This window comes from Sparus aurata, chromosome 20 (assembly GCF_900880675.1).
Source record: "Sparus aurata chromosome 20, fSpaAur1.1, whole genome shotgun sequence".
In the NCBI taxonomy this organism is placed as follows: Eukaryota; Metazoa; Chordata; class Actinopteri; order Spariformes; family Sparidae; genus Sparus; species Sparus aurata.
This window is the reverse complement of record NC_044206.1, coordinates 6,167,548-6,187,088: the sequence shown is the minus strand read 5'-3', so window position 1 is coordinate 6,187,088 and position 19,541 is coordinate 6,167,548. Positions and strand designations below refer to the sequence as shown.

Here is a 19,541-nt window from a genome sequence, read left to right as displayed (position 1 = left end):
TCCTGATACTTCGCAGTAGAGTACCTATGATGTCTGGAAGTGTAGTCATGGTTGTGCAATTTTTTTTTTGAGGGGGGCGGGGGCTTAGCGCACAGTCCTAAGGAGCTAACGTAGAGGCGGTGTGACTGCCAATCAGAACTGTCTAGGGTCTGCTTATTTAGGTAGTCCAATATCCAGTTGCACTGTGTTGTACTCCAGAGTGTTCAGTTTTCCAGTCAGCTTCATGTTGAGACTGCGTTGAATGCTGAGCTGAAATCAACAAAAAGCATTCTGATATAGCTGTTCTTAATCTCCGGGTGTGTGATGAGCGAGTGGAGGGCAGTAGGTACGGCATCCTCTGTGGATCTGTTGGTTCTGAAAGTATACTGGTGAGGGTCCAGGCTGGCAGAGAGACAGAACATACTACTAATATATAGAACTGATGTATTTTAACAGGCTTGTGGGCAGACAGTGTGCTTACTTGTGCATCATCAAGTGCAATGAGGGCCCGAATAAGCAGACAAAACAGAATACACAGTTTTGACGACACTGTAATAGTAATACATGCCGTGGGCGCATGTGGTCATCCCAGGACGATTGAATCCTCTCCTTCTTGGCTGCAACGCGCGACATTTTCCAACCAGAAACACAGCAGGATTATCTGGCTCGATGCTCACCAATTTCCATTGTCTCGTGCGATGGGGAGCTGTGGCCGCTATGTTCTAGGAATTCGTGTTCAGCCTGCCCTGGCTGTGGAACATTAAAGTAAATGTAAAATGATCTGCTCAGGGGTGGATTCCTGTAGAACTCTTCACTCAGCAGGCCTGTCGCGGTGCCACGCCAAGCCAAGCCCACATGAGCCGCATTCAGCTTTGTACCAATGTGGATCTATGGCTGGCACCGGCCTCGGAAGTTTAGTGGTTGTGAAAGTGAGATTTTTGAAGGGGAAGGGGGATGTCTGTGCACAATTAGCCGAAAACAAAGCCATCCTTGTCAAGGTTCATCATGAGGAGCAGGAGGGACCGTTGGCTGAAAAGGTGGAAATGTTACAAATGTCGCTTATTTCGGCTGATTTCTCCGTCTGATCTTCTTATCAGCTGTGTTGTAGTGTTGAGAGGCCCAGAGAAAAAGACACACAGAGGCTAGTTGGGCGGTCTGATAATTCTTTTAGAGGGTAACATGTTTCAATTCATCCCAGCGATCGGAGCATCCAACCTCAAATTGACCCACAGGAATTGTCAGCGATCTCCAGTTTCCACACAGACGAGTGAGTCACCCTCAAACTGAGCTGCGCAGTTTCTCTTTATTCAACCAGATATGTCTCATCAGGTCCTCTACCCCATCCTGCCGGACCTTCTAGACTGCAACCCATTCAGGGAGAGTCCTGACCTGCGGATGACTCGCGGGAGTGCTCAGGTCCTGAGCAGTGTTGGACTGCAGGTCCCTGTAGAGATACAGCATCTTGTGGAGGTTCTGACTGACACCAGGAGACTACTGTCAGACTGTCAGCTGCACCCAGAGATCTCCTCGCAGCTCATGGGCTACCTCTTCTACTTTATCAACGCATCGCTCTTCAACTCGCTCATGGAGAGAGGTAACAGTGCATCAGTGCGGAGGGTAGTCCAGTGGCGGACACAAATCTATCTAATGTTTTACGGGGTACTGCTGTGTTTGCTGTATTTTTGCTCATAGTACATCCCTCGTTTCCCCATCCACTTCAGGTGTGTTACAGAGTTAGCTGTACAAAGCATGGGTTAACAGTTGTTAATTAAGTAACCATTAGCTCACTGTCTGTTTAAGCTATGAATATGAGTGCGCTTAAATTGAGTCAGAAATGGTTGTTTGGAAATTCACATTTCACAGTTCCAGTTTCAGAGCGCTCTGAGCATCGTCTGATATTTCTGGGTCATAATTAAATCTATTTATGACCCAAAAAAACATAATTAAAAGTTCAAATAGAAAATTAACAGCGTTACAAATAAACAATAACTATTCAAAACTGAAAATGGAAACACAGAAACTAAACTGAAAGCATTTATGGGAAAGATGGAAATCAAAATGGCAACGGAAATAAGAAAAGGAAACATGAAATGTCCATCAAATGACCACTTCTACCAGAGGGACAGATAGATCCTGTGGATATGTTTCACTGTGAATACACTGCTCCCTAGACATGGCACCAGACATGGCAGCAGCTGCAGAGCCTATTCCTCTGTTGTAATGCCACTCAACCGCGCGGACTGACTCAAGCAGAATGCATATTGAAAAAAAAAACAACTATTTCTGCTTTAGAACCAAAAATATTATGAGAAAAGAACCAACGAATAAACTGCTTTATTTCTCCCGCTCCACAGCCCATCCAATGAAAAGAAGAAAAACATTGTGTTAACCCATCTCTCCTCTCGACTTTCATATTGTTTATGGCAATCAGTCCCGAGCCTAATCATTTTTACCGAAGACATAAATCGCATGAAGCACAATTCAGAGTGCTTTTTTTATTTTTATTTTGGGGGACGGTTTTTTGCCTTCATAAGACAGAGAACCGAAAGGAACTGTCAGAAAATGGGTGGGTTTTAAACAAACAGCCTTTTAGCCCCTGTAGCATTCATTCTGATGGAGGTCTGTAGCACTGAGGATTAGCTGTCCGCAAGCACTCGCTCTGCCAGTCAAATGCCAAATGCATTAGCAAATCTGCATTACCTATTTTTTGCACAAAGGTCGACTTGCAGAGCTGAGAAACCAGAGTGGACGCACAGGGAGCTGATTTTAAAGATGACTTTCTTCCAATGTGCACACAGGCTCTGAGCCAGGTTTTTACCAGTGGTCTACAGGCGTTCGCTTGCGGGCCAGTCTCGATTTTCTCCTGGACTGGGCCCATGCAGCTGGACTGGGAGAACTGGCCTTGGAGCACACGCAAACTCTCTCGTCATCAATCAATCTGTTGGCTACACCATGGAAGAATTTACTGCAGGTAGAAACACACACACTATTCAACATTCAGCTGAGCTGGATTTATATAACTATAAATGACCATCAGAGACATAACAGGGTATAGGAGTGTAAGTTGTACATAGTGGATGTGTGTGTGCTTTTGTGAGTCAGTGAATGAGAGAGAGTGAGAGAGAGAGAGAGAGAGAGAGAGAGAGAGAGAGAGAGATTGCATTTTCGCAGTTTTATATCACATATTGTATAAAATATGGATCTGAAATCAAATATTGTCCACTTATTGGAATTCACCAATGTGTTTGTTGTTGTGTGTTGTTCATCCAGATGTAAATAAATTATGCAATACAAGAATTGTATGAAGTCACGATGATGATTTCAATAAAACAGGCACTAAACTGCTTTACCAACCAGAAATATCCACATCCCCACCAGAGGTCCATTAGATCACATTTCCCTGTCTAAGCTACAGCAGTTATACGGGACTGTGCTGACCGACACATGATCAGTGATGCCAACGCTCAAGAGAAACACGTCAATCTAGAGGAATATATACATCGACAGCAACTGTCAAAATGTGTCAAAAATCACTCCCAAACCAGAAGGCCTTTATAAATGGAAGACAAAGAAACATAGAACACCCCAAGAGCAAGACTGGAAGCTGGCATCAAGAAGGCAAGCAGAGACATCTGCAGAGACTAAAGAGAGACCAACAACACCAAAGACATACGCCATATATCCAAAACATCAGAGGCTACAAAAGCAGGGATGCCCCCCATCTTTATTGAGGCCACGTTACTAGATAAGCTTCAACTATTTTATTACCATCACTTTTATCTCCAGCAGAGTCAGCTGTACAGTCTACTCAGCCTCCAGTGAACCAGCCACTGTCAGTGACCACAGCTGGGAGAGAAAATATGTACTGTGTAATATGTGATATGCCATGTACTACAAACATGTGCCCAACAGCAAGTTGATGTTATTACTGACATTGTTAACATATGACTCTCAAAAGAGGCTGTCCCCACCTGCTTCAAGACAGCCACTATTGTCCCAGTACCTAAAAAAGTCTGCCATGTATAGTCTCACTTGACTTCTGCCAGGTGGCACTCGACGCCATCCTGATAAAGTGCTTTGAGAAACTGGTTCTCCAGCATATCAAAGCACACCCTGAAAATAACAAGACATTCATCAGAACGTTGTGTTGATTTGTTCGTTGATCTCAGCTCATTCAGCTCAATACGAACTCAACCTTGAAACAGAGAGGAAAACTTAACACTCTGGGAGAAGATTGGCAGTCACACCTCCTTCACTCTAGTGCTCAACACCGGGGAATATCAATCCTGCAAAATCATCATGAACAGATTGATATCCCTGAAGTTAAACTAACGTGGTGTTATACTGTGACGATTAACTGTAAAGTGTGTGTTTTTTGAGCAGTGTAATTATTTATAAAAAAAAAAATTGTGAATAACCACATAGACTTATTTATTTTAAAAAGTAGTTAATAATACACTTATTTACAGAAATGAGTGGAAATCCATTTTTATAGTGATTAGTAAAAGTTTATTTTGCATTTATTTTCAAAACAATTATAGAAAATAAAGTGATGGCAGGGGTCAGACTGGGCACATGCCGCTGCCTTCAAGTCCAGTCCTGCAAACTGGAAAGAACAGAGCAAGCTTGGCAGTGAGGAGGATCACATTAATGTAGCTATTTTTGATTAAGGGCATTGCAATTTACCCTAGGAACACATACCATTCCTCTCAAGTAAAGTATACATGTTTGCCTCTCTTTTCAAATAGAAAATAATTTTCCATGTTTTGAATTCTTTGATGCAAAAATGTAATTGCATAACTGAAACTAATGTACTGAACAGCTTGTGTGTGTGTGTGTGTGTGTGTGTGTGTGTGTGTGTGTGTGCGTGTAGACATCTTGGGCATCCTTGCGCTCTGACTACCCTGCCCTGAGTCCAGCCCAGTTGAATCACCTGCTGAGCCTTTACAGCCCAGCATCTCCGTGCACACACACCTGGTGTCCATCTGTTCACGAGCAGGCTGCAGCACAGAAAACTGGTGAGAGGTCAACATACTGGTCAGCTTTATTCCTGCCTTAATTCATAATGCTAATTATAAACGGGATAATCTGCAAGATTCCTAGTCACGATTTATTCTTAAGTTAATTGTAATTTTCTTTCTTGCAATATGACTCATCCTCCGTCAGCTGATGTCCTGGAGAGTTTTGACACCCTCCATCCTCTGGTGCTCCCAGATGGGGGCTACCAGTTTGAACTGGGAAAAGACGTGGCAGATTTGGACCTGCTAGAAGAGCTGGACAAACTCAAAGAGTTCATTTCCAAGCATTCAGACTCAGCGTCCAATGAGGTCACAGCCACAGAAGAACAAAAGGTATAACAAATGGTAAAAATGCCTTTTGAGTTTCACATAATACATGAAAAAGTATACTGAACTGACTATAAATGATCATGAAAAATAAATAAAAGTTCTGATACTGCGAGACCTGTTTCTCCGCCTCTTTTAACGATCTGGCATATAGGTGTATTTCTACTACGCATCACTCCTTCTGCATTGTCTTAAGCATTGTCTTTGTTTTAGCTAACTTCCTGTCCATTTTGCAGGTGGCAATCCCCTCCCTCCCTCCTTCTTCAGTTCTTTGTTCTGACTGGATAAAGTGAGCAGGGATACCAGAAAATGTTTCTCTTTTTTTACCCCTTGTAATTGCTTTCTAGCAGCAATACTTAGGATACCAACTACGTGTTTTGTTTCAATATTTGTAGATGTTGAACATAAAAGGAGTGCATCTCTTCTCTCTTCTCTTAATAGATGAGCCCATCTCTTGAAACTCTATTATTTTATCCCCTAAGCAAGCCAATATATAATAATCTTTCAGGCAGGGGAGTGCAAGTCCTCCCTTGTTTTTAGTCAGTTGAAGAGTTTGAAATCGTATCCTTGTTTTTTTCCCTTGCCAGATCTATCTAGATAGTAATTTATCCCATCCATTGAATTGTTTTCTGTTATTTCAATTGGAACAGTTTGAAACAAATATAACACCCTCGGTAAGATATTAATTTTTACAGACTCAATCCGTGACTCAAAACCTAATATTGGGACAGAATTCTACCTCCTTATGTCGTCCTTTATCTTTTGGATTAACAAGTAAAAATTTAAATCCCACAAACTGGTCAGCTCTTTAGCGATGTTTACCTCTAGATATTTAATATGTTTAATTTGATCTTGGAGCTAATGATCTGATGATTGATGATTGAAATTTAGTATTTGGGACTTTGAAATACAGAGCTAAAGGCATTTAAAAATGACAACAATTTAAAACCGAACACTGGGTGTGAGAAGTAGACTAAAACGTTGTCCGCAAACAGGGACATTTTGTGTTCTTGGCCTAGCATTTTAATGCCTGTAATATTATTATCCTGAGTAATCCCCTGACTTAATGCTTTGATAAAAATTGCAAACAGTAACAAACTTAGTGGACAGTCCTGTCTGGTCCCTCTTTCCAGGTCTAATGAGTTTTAATAAAGGTCTGGTGAAATTCAAATTTTCCCAATACACAGTACAGTATACAGTTTGTTTTTTTTAATATGTTCTATTACACGTGACATTCGGCGAATGTTATCTTGTGTCTGCTGTTGCTGGATGAAGCCTGTCTGGTCTAGATCCGTTAGACACGCTAACTTCCCCACTTGGTTTTGTTTTTCCCCTCAGAAAATAATCACTGCATCTCTCCAAGAAGGAGGAGTTATGCCAGTCTTGATAACATGGTTAATGTGTCCATCAATAGACAAATAGACAATAGCCTACAATCTTCCCCCTAAGAACTGCTTTGCAGGCATCCCAAAGAATTGGAGTGGAGACTTCCCCACTAACGTTTTTCGTCAAGGTATTCTTTTATATCCATCCTTACTTGCTGTCACCTTTGATTTGATCCCTATGTTTAAACTCCAAATAGTCTCCTTTTTCTCAGAACCTAATATGAAATTGGGTCCAACTGGGTCCATTTATCTATCATCATCTATCATCTATCTCGCCATTTATTACTCTATATAAATCTCTTTGAAACTTAAGAAAATAGTCCCTTTTTGTAAATCTCTCCAAACGTCTGAGGGTCCCAGCTGCTCTATCACTAATTTGATATTCTTGGTGCTCTCCTGAAATATAAGATTTAGATGTGTCAAAAATCTGGCAAAGTCTAACATTAAAGTCTCCTCCACAGATTACGATACCTTGAGCCTCAGAGCTCACCAATTTAATCATTCGTTCGTAAAATTTCCATTTAGATCCTTGGGGAGCATAACATTTAATAGAGTAACCAGAACATCTTGCAGATATCCCCAGACTGATACAAGTCTCCCTTCTCTGTCTTTCTTTTCAAAGATGTTATTTGTTAGAAATCTAAGCCTGAATGCAGGAGGAAGATTATTGGTTAAATTTCCATCACCAAGTTTTTCGTGTTGTGATTCTGAAAGTCTGGAGCCACTCCCTGAAGCCTCTCCTGGGGCTTGAGTTTTCCCGGTTTTACCGCAAATTCAGATGGGATGTCTGATCAAGGGGAAGATTTTTCTGTCAGAACCGTCACCGGTATCCCCATCTCTGCCATGTCCGCCATTGCTTCTTCTGCCGAGTTGTAAATCACTGTAGCTTCATTGTAAAACACCCTCGGTCTGGCCGGGAATGGAGTCTGAAACCTTATGTTTCTTTCCTTCAGCAACACGTTTGCCTCTGGACACTCCCTCCATTTCCACAGCAGCTCGGGTGTACAGTCATGGTCCAGATGTATTCTTTTTCCCTGGAAGTCAAATCTCTTCTTCTGCCAGACTATTTTGAATGACCTCCTCCTTCATTCTGTAGCTTGAGAACTTGACCACGATTGATTTGGTGGGGCTTCAGTCGGAGGTTTCGGGGTGAGTGCCCGGTGTGCTCTCTCTATTAGTTGATTTAGTCTCCGTTTGTATCTGAAGTTTCACCAGCTCAGACAAAACATCCTCCAACGACTGGATTCAGATCTCAGCTGCGTTGATTCGTGTCTCCGCTTCTTCCACTCCTCTGTAGATTCTACCAATGTCCTCTCGTATCCCATTGAGTTGGAGTCCTTCCAGAATTCTTGTAGCTCTTTGAATATTAAGTCCAAGTTAACCTCACAGGTTGGCCCCGAATCGCTGTCCAGCTGCATATTGGCCTCCACATGGCTAATGCTACTAGCTTGCGGAAGTTGACCTTCTTCTTTGTCGTCGTGTTTTTTATATCGTGCAAGACTTTTCTTCCCCTTTCTTCCCCTTTCTTCCCCTTTCCGTTAAACTTGCTTTGACATTTCTTTTCATAAATTTAAGATTTTTCGGTCATCTTTTGATTGTTGCTGTCGCCATCACTTCGCCTGCCAGACCGGAAGTCCCTTCGCTATTTAAAAAAAAAAAATCAAAACGACTTTGTGTATGTTACAGGGTCTACTTGTAGTGCCACAACCACATGTAATCTACTTAATTATGTGTCACGGTTTTGTTTACAACTTAATGTGCTTCTTATAAGGGTGTTGAAATCACTCAAAATACAACTCCCATCAAAAACATTTCTAATTACTCTTCTTTTTAAACTTTCTACAGAGCCAGGGTAGCTTTTTACCTTTAGTGCATAGTTTCATGTTCAGTGGACATTAACGAGAGTGGTATTGATGTTGTCATCTAACTCTTTAAGTGTATTTCTAAAAAGTAACCCAAACTGTGGTTTCGATTGATTGATTGCTTCTAATTGTTCTCGTGCTTTTTGCCGACCAGGGTGGAACTATTACCATGGAGGCTAAACTGGCTAAGATGGATGATCTTCCAAAAACCCGCGTGGGCACCTTGGATACGCTGCCGGTTCAGGTGGTTTTATCTCCGGCTGCCGTCCATGAGTGCCCGTCCCCTTCCGCTACCTCTGGTGCCTTACCTCGATCACCCTCATCACCACCATCTCCTTCCTCCATCCAGTGCCTGGATGAGTTCAACTCCTGTAGTGCCCTTCTTTTACCCCAAAAGCTAAGAACTCCAGAGCTACAAACCAGAGAGACTGAGACCAGTGATATGAGCACATCAGCTCCGGACCCCTCCTGCCTCCCCACCCCACCCAGCAACCCCCACATCATAGACACTGTTGATTTGGTAGAAGCATACCAGAATAAATGGATGAAGGGTGACAGTGAATCGCTTTCATGCTCCTCTGGTGTAGATGCACATGATGAAGGTAAGTAATATAATACCATTCATGTTTTTATTTGTTTGTTTGAAATAACTGAGTATGTCCTTTTTTTTCATCCCAAGGTGGATTAGTGTTTGAATGCCTGGCTGCACTGAAAGTAGACATGAAATCAGATTGTCCAAGCATGAAAGGATTTGTTGAACTGAAAGAGGAAGAGGGGGAGCAGGAGGAGGAAGAGACGGACGATCTTTATGAGGTCAATAATGACGAGCTTTTTAGCTTGGAGCTGGAGCGAGGTGAAAGAGGAGTTGGCCTTGCTCTCATTGATACAAGGGTAAGTGCAGTGGCGGTTCTAGACCAGTTTTAATAGGGGGGCCAGGTTGGGGCCGGCTTTTTTGTTAGGGGGCACATACAACCCGGAAAAAAAGATAAATCCCTCATTCAGACAAAGCAGTGTTTACAATTTCAACAATTTTGATTGGGTAGTAAACTGCTGAGACACTTTATTTCTGCCTTTCCCTTCAGAACAAAATCATTGCAAGAAATCTGTCATTGTATTATTAATGCAAACTCCCTGTCAGGGGGGCCACAGGGGGGTCCAGACTCAGAGTTACGGGGGCACTGGCCCCTGTTGGCCCCCCCTAGAACCGCCCCTGGGTAAGTGTAAAAAGACGTGACCTCATAAGTCATAGTTAATGATGCAACACAACTGAAACTTCCGACCACAGAGGGGAAGAATAGTACATTTTGAGCCTCCTAGTAAGTCTTTAAATTTCTGTATGTTTTTTGGATGCTGCCTTCTTTAGAGCACATGTACTTTTGTGGGCTATCCCTGAAGTTAGCATCAGCCTAGTTCCCTTGGTGAAAAAACCACCTATGGGATTTTTCCATTGGATTTTGCATTACTGCAGAAAATAACTCTATATGAACACCACTTTTATCATTTTGGAAGCGTAAAAGATTGTAAACAGCTAATGTTAGGCTATACATGAACTAAATTGCAATTGAATTACTTCAAAGTCACCACTACTGAGCTCCCTACTGCACTATACTATACTCGCTTAACTATAATTGATCAGTCTACAAGTTGTAAAGTCAGAGTTTGAATAGTTTGCAACTTAAGTCTGCCGGGAAAGGATGACACTCTACAGCAAACTGAAGCCATGATGTTGAATCAGGGCTAGCCACTGTTCCACTAGCTCCTGTAGCTCAATGCCATCTGTCATTAAGCATGTTCCTTCAGTTTACTCTCCATATTCTGAAATTGTATTCAGTGCTTGTTTTGGGGTGCAAAAATGCAACTACTTTTTTGTAAATTTCATCCAGACAGGAAGGTCATTACTCTGAATGAGAAATGTTAAATTCAAATATGGTGAATATAACAGTCTTAACAATACACAGTCATGCACATTACATAAAATGGCAACTGTGTACTAAAAGAACCTTGACATTTCTGATTTAGTGTATTTATATAATACAGGACTGGACTACCAGATGTCGGTCTGTTCTCAATTTCAGTTCATTTTAGGTGTGTGGCAATAGTTAAGGGTTTGGTTTGTTTGTTTTCATTGTTTTTTTTTTTTTTTTTTTACTTTATTACCAGAACATTTTTATGTAAGTGCTCCCTTTTACATTGAATGGTAAGTCTCCAGAGGAACACTGAGGCCCAGATTCTAGTTTAACAGTTTGAAAGACAGAGGAACAAAAGAGTTCTGCTGCCGCTTCAGCCTGTGGGACTCTGAATCTTGTGTTTAATGGCAAATGCTAATGTTCTTGAAATAAATTATAAGGCGGATCTGATGTGATTTTACCAGCCAAACACAACATTCTTTTAGTATGTGCAGTCTGAAAACTTGACCCAAGACTTTGACCTACAATATTTTTGGTGTGGTTAATAATTACATGTTGATTTCACAAGAGAATGGGAATGGAATTGTGATTAATGAATTACTGTTTAGACTGATTCCCTAAAATGTATGTAATTCTGTCTTCCAGCTTCGGCAGTCTGGCAGAATTTCTATCTACTTTCATGTCTCCATTAGGGACTGATTTAATCAATGAACACAATTTGTTCCGTGATGTTGGTAAAAATGGACACTGGAAGACCAAAAAAGACTTCTTTTGTGTTCTTTTAATTGATCATAAATCAATTCTTTAGACACACTCCACCAATTGGTTTGCATATGATTGATTCTAGGATAGTCTCGGTTTCAGCAGGCCTTGTTTGCTTCTGACCACAAAATCTGTCAGTGAGTTCTTGACATTTGACGTCGTCTTACAGGACACTTCCTTGAGAGTGAAAGGCATCTTCATCCGGGCGGTGGTCCCAGACTCTCCTGCAGCCCGGTGTGAGAAGCTAGCACCAGGAGACAGGATCCTGGCTGTTAACGGAATCAGTGTTGTTGGACTTGACTACCAGAGGTAATCGAAATCTGAGCATTTTCATGTTTAAAATCTAATTAAACAGATTTTTTTTTTTTTTTTTTTTACAAATCTCTTCCACTTCTTTGTCTCTTGTCAGTGGAAAGGAGCTGATCCAGTCGTCAGGTGACAGACTGAGGTTACTGGTGGCCAGATCTGACTGGATGGCGAAGGCTATACAGACCGACTGCTGACAGCGTTCTTTCTCTGCTGGTTTGGAAGCAGATTTAAAGATGGAGCTTCTCGATCATTCCAGTTCAGCATATGGACCTTAACAGAACAATTCACCATGTTTTATGTGGATATCCCAATCAGTGTTGATGGTAAATGGAGTTAACTGAGGCAATAAATTCCTCAGTGTGTGGTGTATCGACAGAGACAGCTGGGTTATTACAGTTGTCCGGCTTGCACAGCCTGCCTACATGTACCAGGATGCACTGCATGCAATCTCCTGCTGCTCCTTCTCCAAATACTTCCCAAACATGCCCAGCATGTGGTTTTGGGCATTTCAGGGCTGTGTACAAAAAGGCATCTGAAATACATTAGGCACGTCATTGTCAGTAAAGGTGGAGAAGAGAAAAATGTGAAGAGAACATCTTAGTTTTAATTTATATAATACTACATACGTATACAGCTTACTGGTTTTATATAGGGTAGTGTTGTGTAATACACAATAGGGCATGTTTTAAGCAACATTAAATGCAACAAGGAGAATTATGCATACATCCACTTTGTCTATTATTTTGCGGTATTACTGATAATTACAAATAATGATCAAAACAATGGGACTCCATCAACATGCTGCTCGCTAACTTGACTACAGCTGCGAGTGTGAGCAATATTATATGCCAAGTTTTATCTGTGATCTGTCTGCTAAGAAGAAGAGCCCTATGGTATGAGTGTATAAACAAATGAGATTCGGCAGAGCAAGTCCCTTGGTTTGGTTTTATAACTCACTCTATACAGCTGAGTCAGAGTCACTTTTTTTTTTTTTCGTATTTTAATCCCATACGAATTTATATTTGACATCTTTCATTTGGTCTTTGTACACTGCATCAAAGTGCTCTGCTTCTGCCACGGTTAGTTGGTTTTTCCAGTCTCCCACGATACCTGAAACACAACATGCAACAGAAATCATAATAAAAGCTGAAAAAAAACGATGTGTGTGCCTTTTTTAAATGATGGTTTTCTAAAACTATACAATTTAATTTGCTACATTGTATAAAGCGTGTGCAAAGTTGTATCGCATAGTTAGCCGTTCCCAGTGAATTTCATTTGTCTCTATAGATGGCAGCCCATAAGATCAGGTTCTTTTAGCTCACCTTTCCTGAGAAATTCAGACTTTGTCTGGTCCAGGAATTCCCGAGGAACTGTAGAGTAGTTTGACATTTTGTTCTGCTTCATGTTCTTGAACAGACATCGGTCTGCTATCTTCTCGATCACCTCAGCATCCAAAGATTTCTCCAAGAACTGAGCAATTCGTGACACTGAGTCCCTCAGGTCCTGCAACACACAGACACACATATCACACACCTGCGCAGTATTGACTGTGTTTACTCGTGATGCCGAAATTGTTTGGCAGTTTTGTAGATTAATGTTACCTCTTACCATTTTCATCTCTTCATAGGAGATGTACAGTATGCGCTCTTTATCCTCAGCATTCAGCCAGCTTTTTACATGATCAAACCACGAGCCAAACATGACTAGAAGAGAAAAAGAAAGTTTTAATCATTCCATTCTGTAAATAATCGTTGCACTGAAGTTCATCGCCCATTTCAAATCTGGTTTGCGGGTAAATGACTGAAGCTGGTTTATAAATTACAGTTCAGTTGAGGGTTCCTGTGTATTGAATTAGAAATAACTACGGTGCATCGAACAATGAGAACAACCTTTTCCATCGAGGAACTTGTGGAGGAACTCGCTCTGTGAGCCAGGGTTTACCAGGTACGATGCTATCCCATAATAGTGAAAGGAAGATGTAAATACATCTTTGGGGTTCCTCATGACATAGATGACCTGAAATGATGATATGACGTGCATTAAATCATTTATAGAGTTTTAAACATTCAGCCTCTTTCAGTCTTCAAACATGTTGTGTGATACATACACAACCGCATAGCATTAATGTGCTCTGTCGTGTTGACATCTCTGTGTTCAACTCCACCAAGTTTTATTCCAGCCACACACCATTTTGCTATATGAACCTAGAGTGTGTATGTGTGACCTTTTGGACGAGTAAAAGAACACAGAACATGCATTACATTACATTAGATCTTGATGCGTGGCAGGAAATTTAAATGAGCTGCTATGCATCATGCGTAAATGCACAAAGCTCTCACAGTTACATTATTGTTTCTGCTGCTAGGGGATCGCTGCCGGTAATTTGACTGTTTCCTCATTAACGGCCAATGCCCCAACCAGATTTATATTTTTTGTTACTTCACAATTATTGCACAATCTGCGGATTAGCCGCGTTGCCATGGATGGGTTTGGGTTTTCTCTGGTAATTCTCGTAATATTCAGTCATGGGTCATATTAGTCAGGATATGATGTTGTCTGTCTCCTGACAATTAATTTGCATGCCATGAAAGCTTCACACATAACAATAATCTCTAAATAGGAGCTTTACATTTTTTTCATATATTATATATCTGGCACAGACGACTGGGGCTTGCTGGTAGGAGTCAAAATACTTCTCTGAGATGTTGTTCTAAAGATTGTGCACAGTTCCTTCCATAACGAGTTACTGATGGAGGGAGCGGCTGACAGAGCTAAGTGATTGCTAGTCAGTAGTATTTATACCATTGACTCCTGTCTCATACGTGGCAGACTTACCTTCGGCTTGGCTTCAAAGAAGGATGGTGGCATCATGTTGTAGTGGAAGTGTGTGGCAAACATGCGTGGGGACGGCCGCTGTTCAAGGTTCAGGACACAGGAGCGCTGTTCCTCCAGCCATGGAACACGGTCCCAGTTAGGAAGAGTGTCAACAGAAGCTGGGTCCCCTCCACTCATGATCAGAGGAGCAATCTCCTGCATCCAGGTTGTGCCTACCAAAGGAAACAAGAAATGTATAGTTACACTGATGCTCATTGTTTCTATTCAATTTTTGGTTTACCCTTACTTTGGCACACCAAAATGAAAGCTACTAAGGTGTTACTGTACAACAAACACCACAGGAAAAAAAACTTGTGAATTGTACATTTATTGAAGAGTATACAGCAAAAAGAGCAACAGTTTTCTTCTTTTTAATGGGTTTAAATTGCACACAGCCCTGTTCTCTTACTCTATTCATGAGCAACGCAAAAGTTGTTATAACCATTAATGACACATGTGGTGATAGACGTTCTCAGTGTTCTCCCTTTGTTGAGGTTACAATTCCATCTGCTCTCAAGGCAAATGAAATGAAATACAATAATTTAACAATTTTGTTTTATATCAATTTATCTTTTTGTGTCATTTAACATATAAAGATGAATTCCATTTGAAATTCAGCAGCTATATTTTTTGTTACAATAACACCATGATAATAACATAATAATGTTATGCTAACACAATATTTTGAGTATTATTGACTTTTTTTCATGTCAATGTTAAATGTATTATCGACAGCGGGCATTTGATTAAATGGAGTGTCTGTTTCTCCAACTCTTAAGTCTAAACTGCTCCCAACTCCTGGTCATGTGTTTTGCTTTTCCATCAACAGCTGTAACGTGTCTAGATGAATTCATAGATAAGATGGCAGCACGGGCTACAAACACGGAAACAGACTTCCTCCAACTCTCTATGAACGTTTGCGTCATCTGGTCCTCTATCAATTTCTCCTGTGCTGTCTATCATGGTCTCAGGGCGAAGGTCAGCGCCCAGTCATCTCCTATATCTTGTATTTCAGCAAGTTAAATGCACAATTTACAACTAACAATGAGGACCTATGACCAAAGATTTTTGCAGTAACTTTTTTTTTTCTCAGTAACTTTACCCAAAGTAGAACATTTTTAATCTGCTTTTTTTTGTCTTTTTTTGCATACTATACATGTTACTCATTTACTACTACATTCGTCTGACAGCTTTACTAACTGTTCACATTACAGTTGTTCCTCCCCTTTCCTGTCCAGTAAAAACCCCGTGTCTCCAGATGTGTTGATGATGGGTGTTTGCTGTAAACTGAAAGATGTGTGTTAGAACATTCTCCTTATTTTTCCACCCAAAAAAAATTAAATAAAAATATTTTAAAGAATATTGGGATTATCTGGAAATCGCAACGTGTGTGTAAAGGGCGAACAAGTCTCTTCAGAAGATCTTCACTGTAGGATGGTGCAACTATGCTCGAATTTTGAGGTGTGCCAGCTGATTATGTAACAAGAAGCCATATGTTCATAGAAAAACGCCTGGCTGACACTGACATAAGAACCAAAAACTTCCGTCTTGCGGGGCAAACACAGGGAGAACCAAGCGAACCTATAATGACAGTGTGAGATAGCACTGGTGTGCCTGTGATAAACTCACCGGACTTTGGATACGTTGCAACGAGGATATCATCTTGGCGAAAAGAGAAGTCCTCGTAGTATTTCAGACTATGTGGAGGGTGCAGAAGTGCGGGCATATAGACCCCCTTGTACACTGCGTACAGCTCTGCCTCAGTCATCGCTCAGAGGAAAGAAACAAGCACAAAATGCCGGTTGTGGTCAAGTCCGCCTCCGCTCCGACAGCCCGGGTCAAACTAGTCCTCGGTTATTTTGTGAACACTGTTGCCATTGTGATGGCTGTATATAGTAGTTATTACGGTAACGCTTTGGAAGAACAGAATTCAAAATAAAAGCATGAACGCAATTTGCAATTTCACATGTTGATTAACATTTCAGTCTGTTAATCAGTTGATGGATTATTTGGTCGATGTGTAACTTATATAATTGAGCATTTAAGGAATTCAATAGTTGATTATTTATTTAATTCATTTAACCATCCTAATTCTGAACACATTGAAGCCTGAGAAGATGAAGGCTAGGGGTGGGCGGATTGATCCAAATATCGATAGTATCGATATCAAGGTAAGTATTGGTGTCAGATCGATACTAGTGTGATGAGATCGATATTTTTGTTGTAGTTTCTCTTCCATAAATTCAGCAAATCACTCGTATTTCTTCACAGAGTTTGTGTGAGCGCAGCGTCTCTCTCAGTCCTTAAAGCACAGCGCTCCTCTTCACCTCTCTCACTCCGCTCACTCAGGTTCACTGTAACTGTAACTCAAAAATATATACTTATATTAAAGATATATAACCTACCTCTTTGTCCTTTGTTTTGTCGTTATTATAATCATGGTCAACTAATTAAAGGCAAACGTACAAAATCATTAATTGATCAGTAATTTTCAAGTAAGAATTATCAGTATCAGTATCAGTATTGGTATCGGCAATACTGGCCCTGTATTTACTTGGTATCTGATGGATACCAAAATTTGCAGTATCGCCCACCCCTAATGAAGGCCATGGCATTTCAACTGTGTGACTAATTAGTCAAGCAATACACGAGCTTCTGATGTGGAATTTCAAAGTAAAAGCCAACTTAATAGTCAAATATTTTCAATATTTTCCTTAACATTCAGATGGATTTCAAGGACACTATCTGTTTCCAGAGATACATTTTACGGAAAATGTATCGGAAATTTCAAATATTTACAATATTTGCTTTAAATTCAGATTTCCATTTAAAGGAAACTACCTGTTTCCACAGGCTCATTTCAGTTTAGAATGATTGTACTCCACCTCAGAGAGTCACTCATAAATAAGCAGGAAGTTCTGAAGCGGAATCAGAACTTCCTGCTATTATATGAGTATAAAAGAGGTGAAATATTTTAAGGTTCTTTGAAAGCTCACACACACTGCATTGCTGCCCTCTATTTATTTTTTTTATAAAGGAGTATGAACAGTTGGAAAAGTTGAACATTCATTTTTCAATAAGATACCCCCAAGTTTTTGAAGATCCTCTAACCTCTCCTCTAAGCTGAGCTGATGAAGGAACTCAGGGAACCCCCTAACCAAACAAGTTTTCTCAAAAATCTATCTATTTATTTATATTTGGCAATGTTGTATATACACATAGTTGTGTATATTGTATAGTATACGTAAGTAATATGGAGATCAATTGTTAATCTAAACGCATTGATTTTTAAAAAAAAAAAATGTATTTCAATATTCTTACCACATCATGGGAATATATTACTTTTCTGATTATACTATATGGAATACATAACTTCTTCTACTACCCAATAATACAGTTGAAATCATTCTCAAAGAAGAAAATAGGGCAACTTTTCAATAAATCATTAGAAGTTGTATTCCAAATGTAGGTTTCAGATCAAATGTTCTGTTGTGCACATCAGTAGAGCTGAGCTGGACGTCTTGAACTGTGGGGGCAGTGTAGCACCGCGCAGCGTTTACGTAGCCGGAAATAGAAAGACAGAGAAAACAGCAGGGGTGGACGAAGAAGAAAATAAACAGGATACAAACATGGCTGCTGACAGCGATGTAAGTTGTTTAGCATATTAACTTAATACAGGAGGACAACGTAGTTGTAGTTGCACATGTCAGAATTGAATAAACGTTCTTTCTTTCTCTTCCAGCCCGAGTCAGAGGTGTTTGAGATCACCGACTTTACCACTGCGTCAGAGTGGGAACGGTAGGCGAGCTAATCACTCTATACTAAAAGTGCCAGTTAAGGCAAATGTTACACAGTCCCAGCAAACCTGTGCTCAGCTGTCTGTTCAACACCCGTCTCGTTTGACCCACTGTCTTTCGCGGTGGCAACAGGCACAGACATACATACGTAGATGCTACACTGACAGGCTGGACCGTACGCTGACGTCGCCGCCATATTGGATGTGGCAGGTCTGCCCTGTAAACAAACACAGGCAAATGTGGAAACTGTGGGCTTTCTGGATAAAGCGCATTAACGTTTACATTTAACGTTACGTTTTGAAGAATTGTTTTCGTATTCGGTGATTTATATTTAGTTAAGATACTGCAACTGGCAGTGAGTCTGCTTTCTTTTCCTTTAGCAGTGAAGTGAACACTTCATGACTGTGCAGGTCCCAAGTATAGCCTGTGTATAGGGAAGGCTGTACTTGTATTTATTGTTGGAGTCATGAATAAGCTCCATCCAATAAGACCAGACACTCATTTTCCCCCTTTCCTCTTCTCCTCTGTCATCTGTTGTAGTTCTCTGAAACTGAATCATGCATCTTTGTGTATCGAGCAGGCTATCAGAGTACATCAGCATACACATATGTTTCTCAGTATTTGTAACTATGTCGCTGTTGTGTGACCAAGGCATTAGTGACTCATTTCATTTTGGGACCAAATTGCTGATTTGTGTTCTTTTTAATCAGTTATTGGACTAATTGTTTCAGTGCTAAGTTACCTCATGTCCATGTCCTCGACAAAAATCAGATATACAGTAACGGCAAAGAAGGATATTGTGCATATTCAACTGCTACCTGCTGTTAACATGAACGCTCTTTATATCTACTCAAAGGTTTGTGTCCAGAGTCGAGGAAGTGCTGAATGACTGGAAGCTGATTGGGAACTCTGCAGGGAGATCTACCCTTGGGAAGGTATTGTGCTGAATGACACCAGAGAACAGTATGTTGCCAGTAGGTTCTTCACTTTCTGTCTGTGATAATGCTGCATTGTTTTAACACAGGGTATATACACCAGTGGCACATGGGGGGAGAAGAATCAGGACATTAGTTTTGCTGACTTCAAGTTCAACATCACTCACTACTTCCTGAAACAAGAAAGTGAGAAGGACGATGGACAGGACATGCTTGAGGAAGGTACAGTCATGTTGAAATGCGCCTTGATATAGGTCTCCTGATAAGTTGAATTGATGACGATGGCAATGTTTTAGGAGTTGCATTTGACTTAATATTTACAATGTACTGTTACACCAGTGTGTATTTGGTACATTTTGAAGCAGAATACCCTATTTCTATAGCTA

The 19,541-nt window shown here is 40.7% G+C and overlaps 3 protein-coding genes across 4 annotated transcripts in view; 2 read left to right on the top strand and 1 right to left on the bottom strand.

The window, feature by feature from the left end:
* The window catches only part of LOC115570924 (ras-associating and dilute domain-containing protein-like), a 33,959-nt gene extending 21,563 nt beyond the window's left edge, over positions 1–12,396 (top strand). The window contains exons 11-18 of the mRNA XM_030399726.1: positions 1,309–1,573; positions 2,778–2,950; positions 4,853–4,997; positions 5,146–5,330; positions 8,726–9,173; positions 9,251–9,462; positions 11,410–11,549; positions 11,650–12,396. Coding sequence (XP_030255586.1) covers positions 1,309–1,573; positions 2,778–2,950; positions 4,853–4,997; positions 5,146–5,330; positions 8,726–9,173; positions 9,251–9,462; positions 11,410–11,549; positions 11,650–11,743 — 1,662 coding nt within the window. The 3' untranslated portion in view covers positions 11,744–12,396. The remainder of the gene's footprint in view (positions 1–1,308; positions 1,574–2,777; positions 2,951–4,852; positions 4,998–5,145; positions 5,331–8,725; positions 9,174–9,250; positions 9,463–11,409; positions 11,550–11,649) is intronic.
* On the bottom strand, positions 12,134–16,348 carry LOC115570925 (sulfotransferase 2B1-like). The gene is made up of 6 exons (XM_030399727.1): positions 16,053–16,348; positions 14,385–14,596; positions 13,439–13,565; positions 13,158–13,252; positions 12,872–13,052; positions 12,134–12,659 (listed from the first exon to the last, which is right to left on the bottom strand). Exons 1-6 carry the CDS (start codon positions 16,189–16,191, stop codon positions 12,550–12,552), a joined length of 864 nt encoding a protein of 287 aa, XP_030255587.1. The 5' UTR covers positions 16,192–16,348; the 3' UTR covers positions 12,134–12,549.
* A 1,601-nt stretch (positions 16,349–17,949) lies between these two features.
* The window catches only part of rab3gap1 (RAB3 GTPase activating protein subunit 1), a 31,579-nt gene continuing 29,987 nt past the window's right edge, over positions 17,950–19,541 (top strand). For both annotated transcript variants that reach the window (XM_030400765.1, XM_030400764.1), the window contains exons 1-4: positions 17,950–18,070; positions 18,166–18,221; positions 19,077–19,155; positions 19,245–19,377. In XM_030400765.1, the coding sequence (XP_030256625.1) occupies positions 18,053–18,070; positions 18,166–18,221; positions 19,077–19,155; positions 19,245–19,377 (286 nt within the window). In that variant the 5' untranslated portion in view covers positions 17,950–18,052. The remainder of the gene's footprint in view (positions 18,071–18,165; positions 18,222–19,076; positions 19,156–19,244; positions 19,378–19,541) is intronic.

Excerpts from the sequence above, each read along its gene's own strand:
- LOC115570925 (XM_030399727.1), bottom strand. The coding sequence starts at position 16,191 with ATGACTGAGGCAGAGCTGTACGCAGTGTACAAGGGGGTCTATATGCCC. Across the intron at positions 14,597-16,052 it reads TGCAACGTATCCAAAGTCCG|GCACAACCTGGATGCAGGAG; the intron begins GTGAGTTTATCA and ends TTCCTTTGGTAG. Across the intron at positions 13,053-13,157 it reads CCTATGAAGAGATGAAAATG|GACCTGAGGGACTCAGTGTC; the intron begins GTAAGAGGTAAC and ends TGTGTGTTGCAG.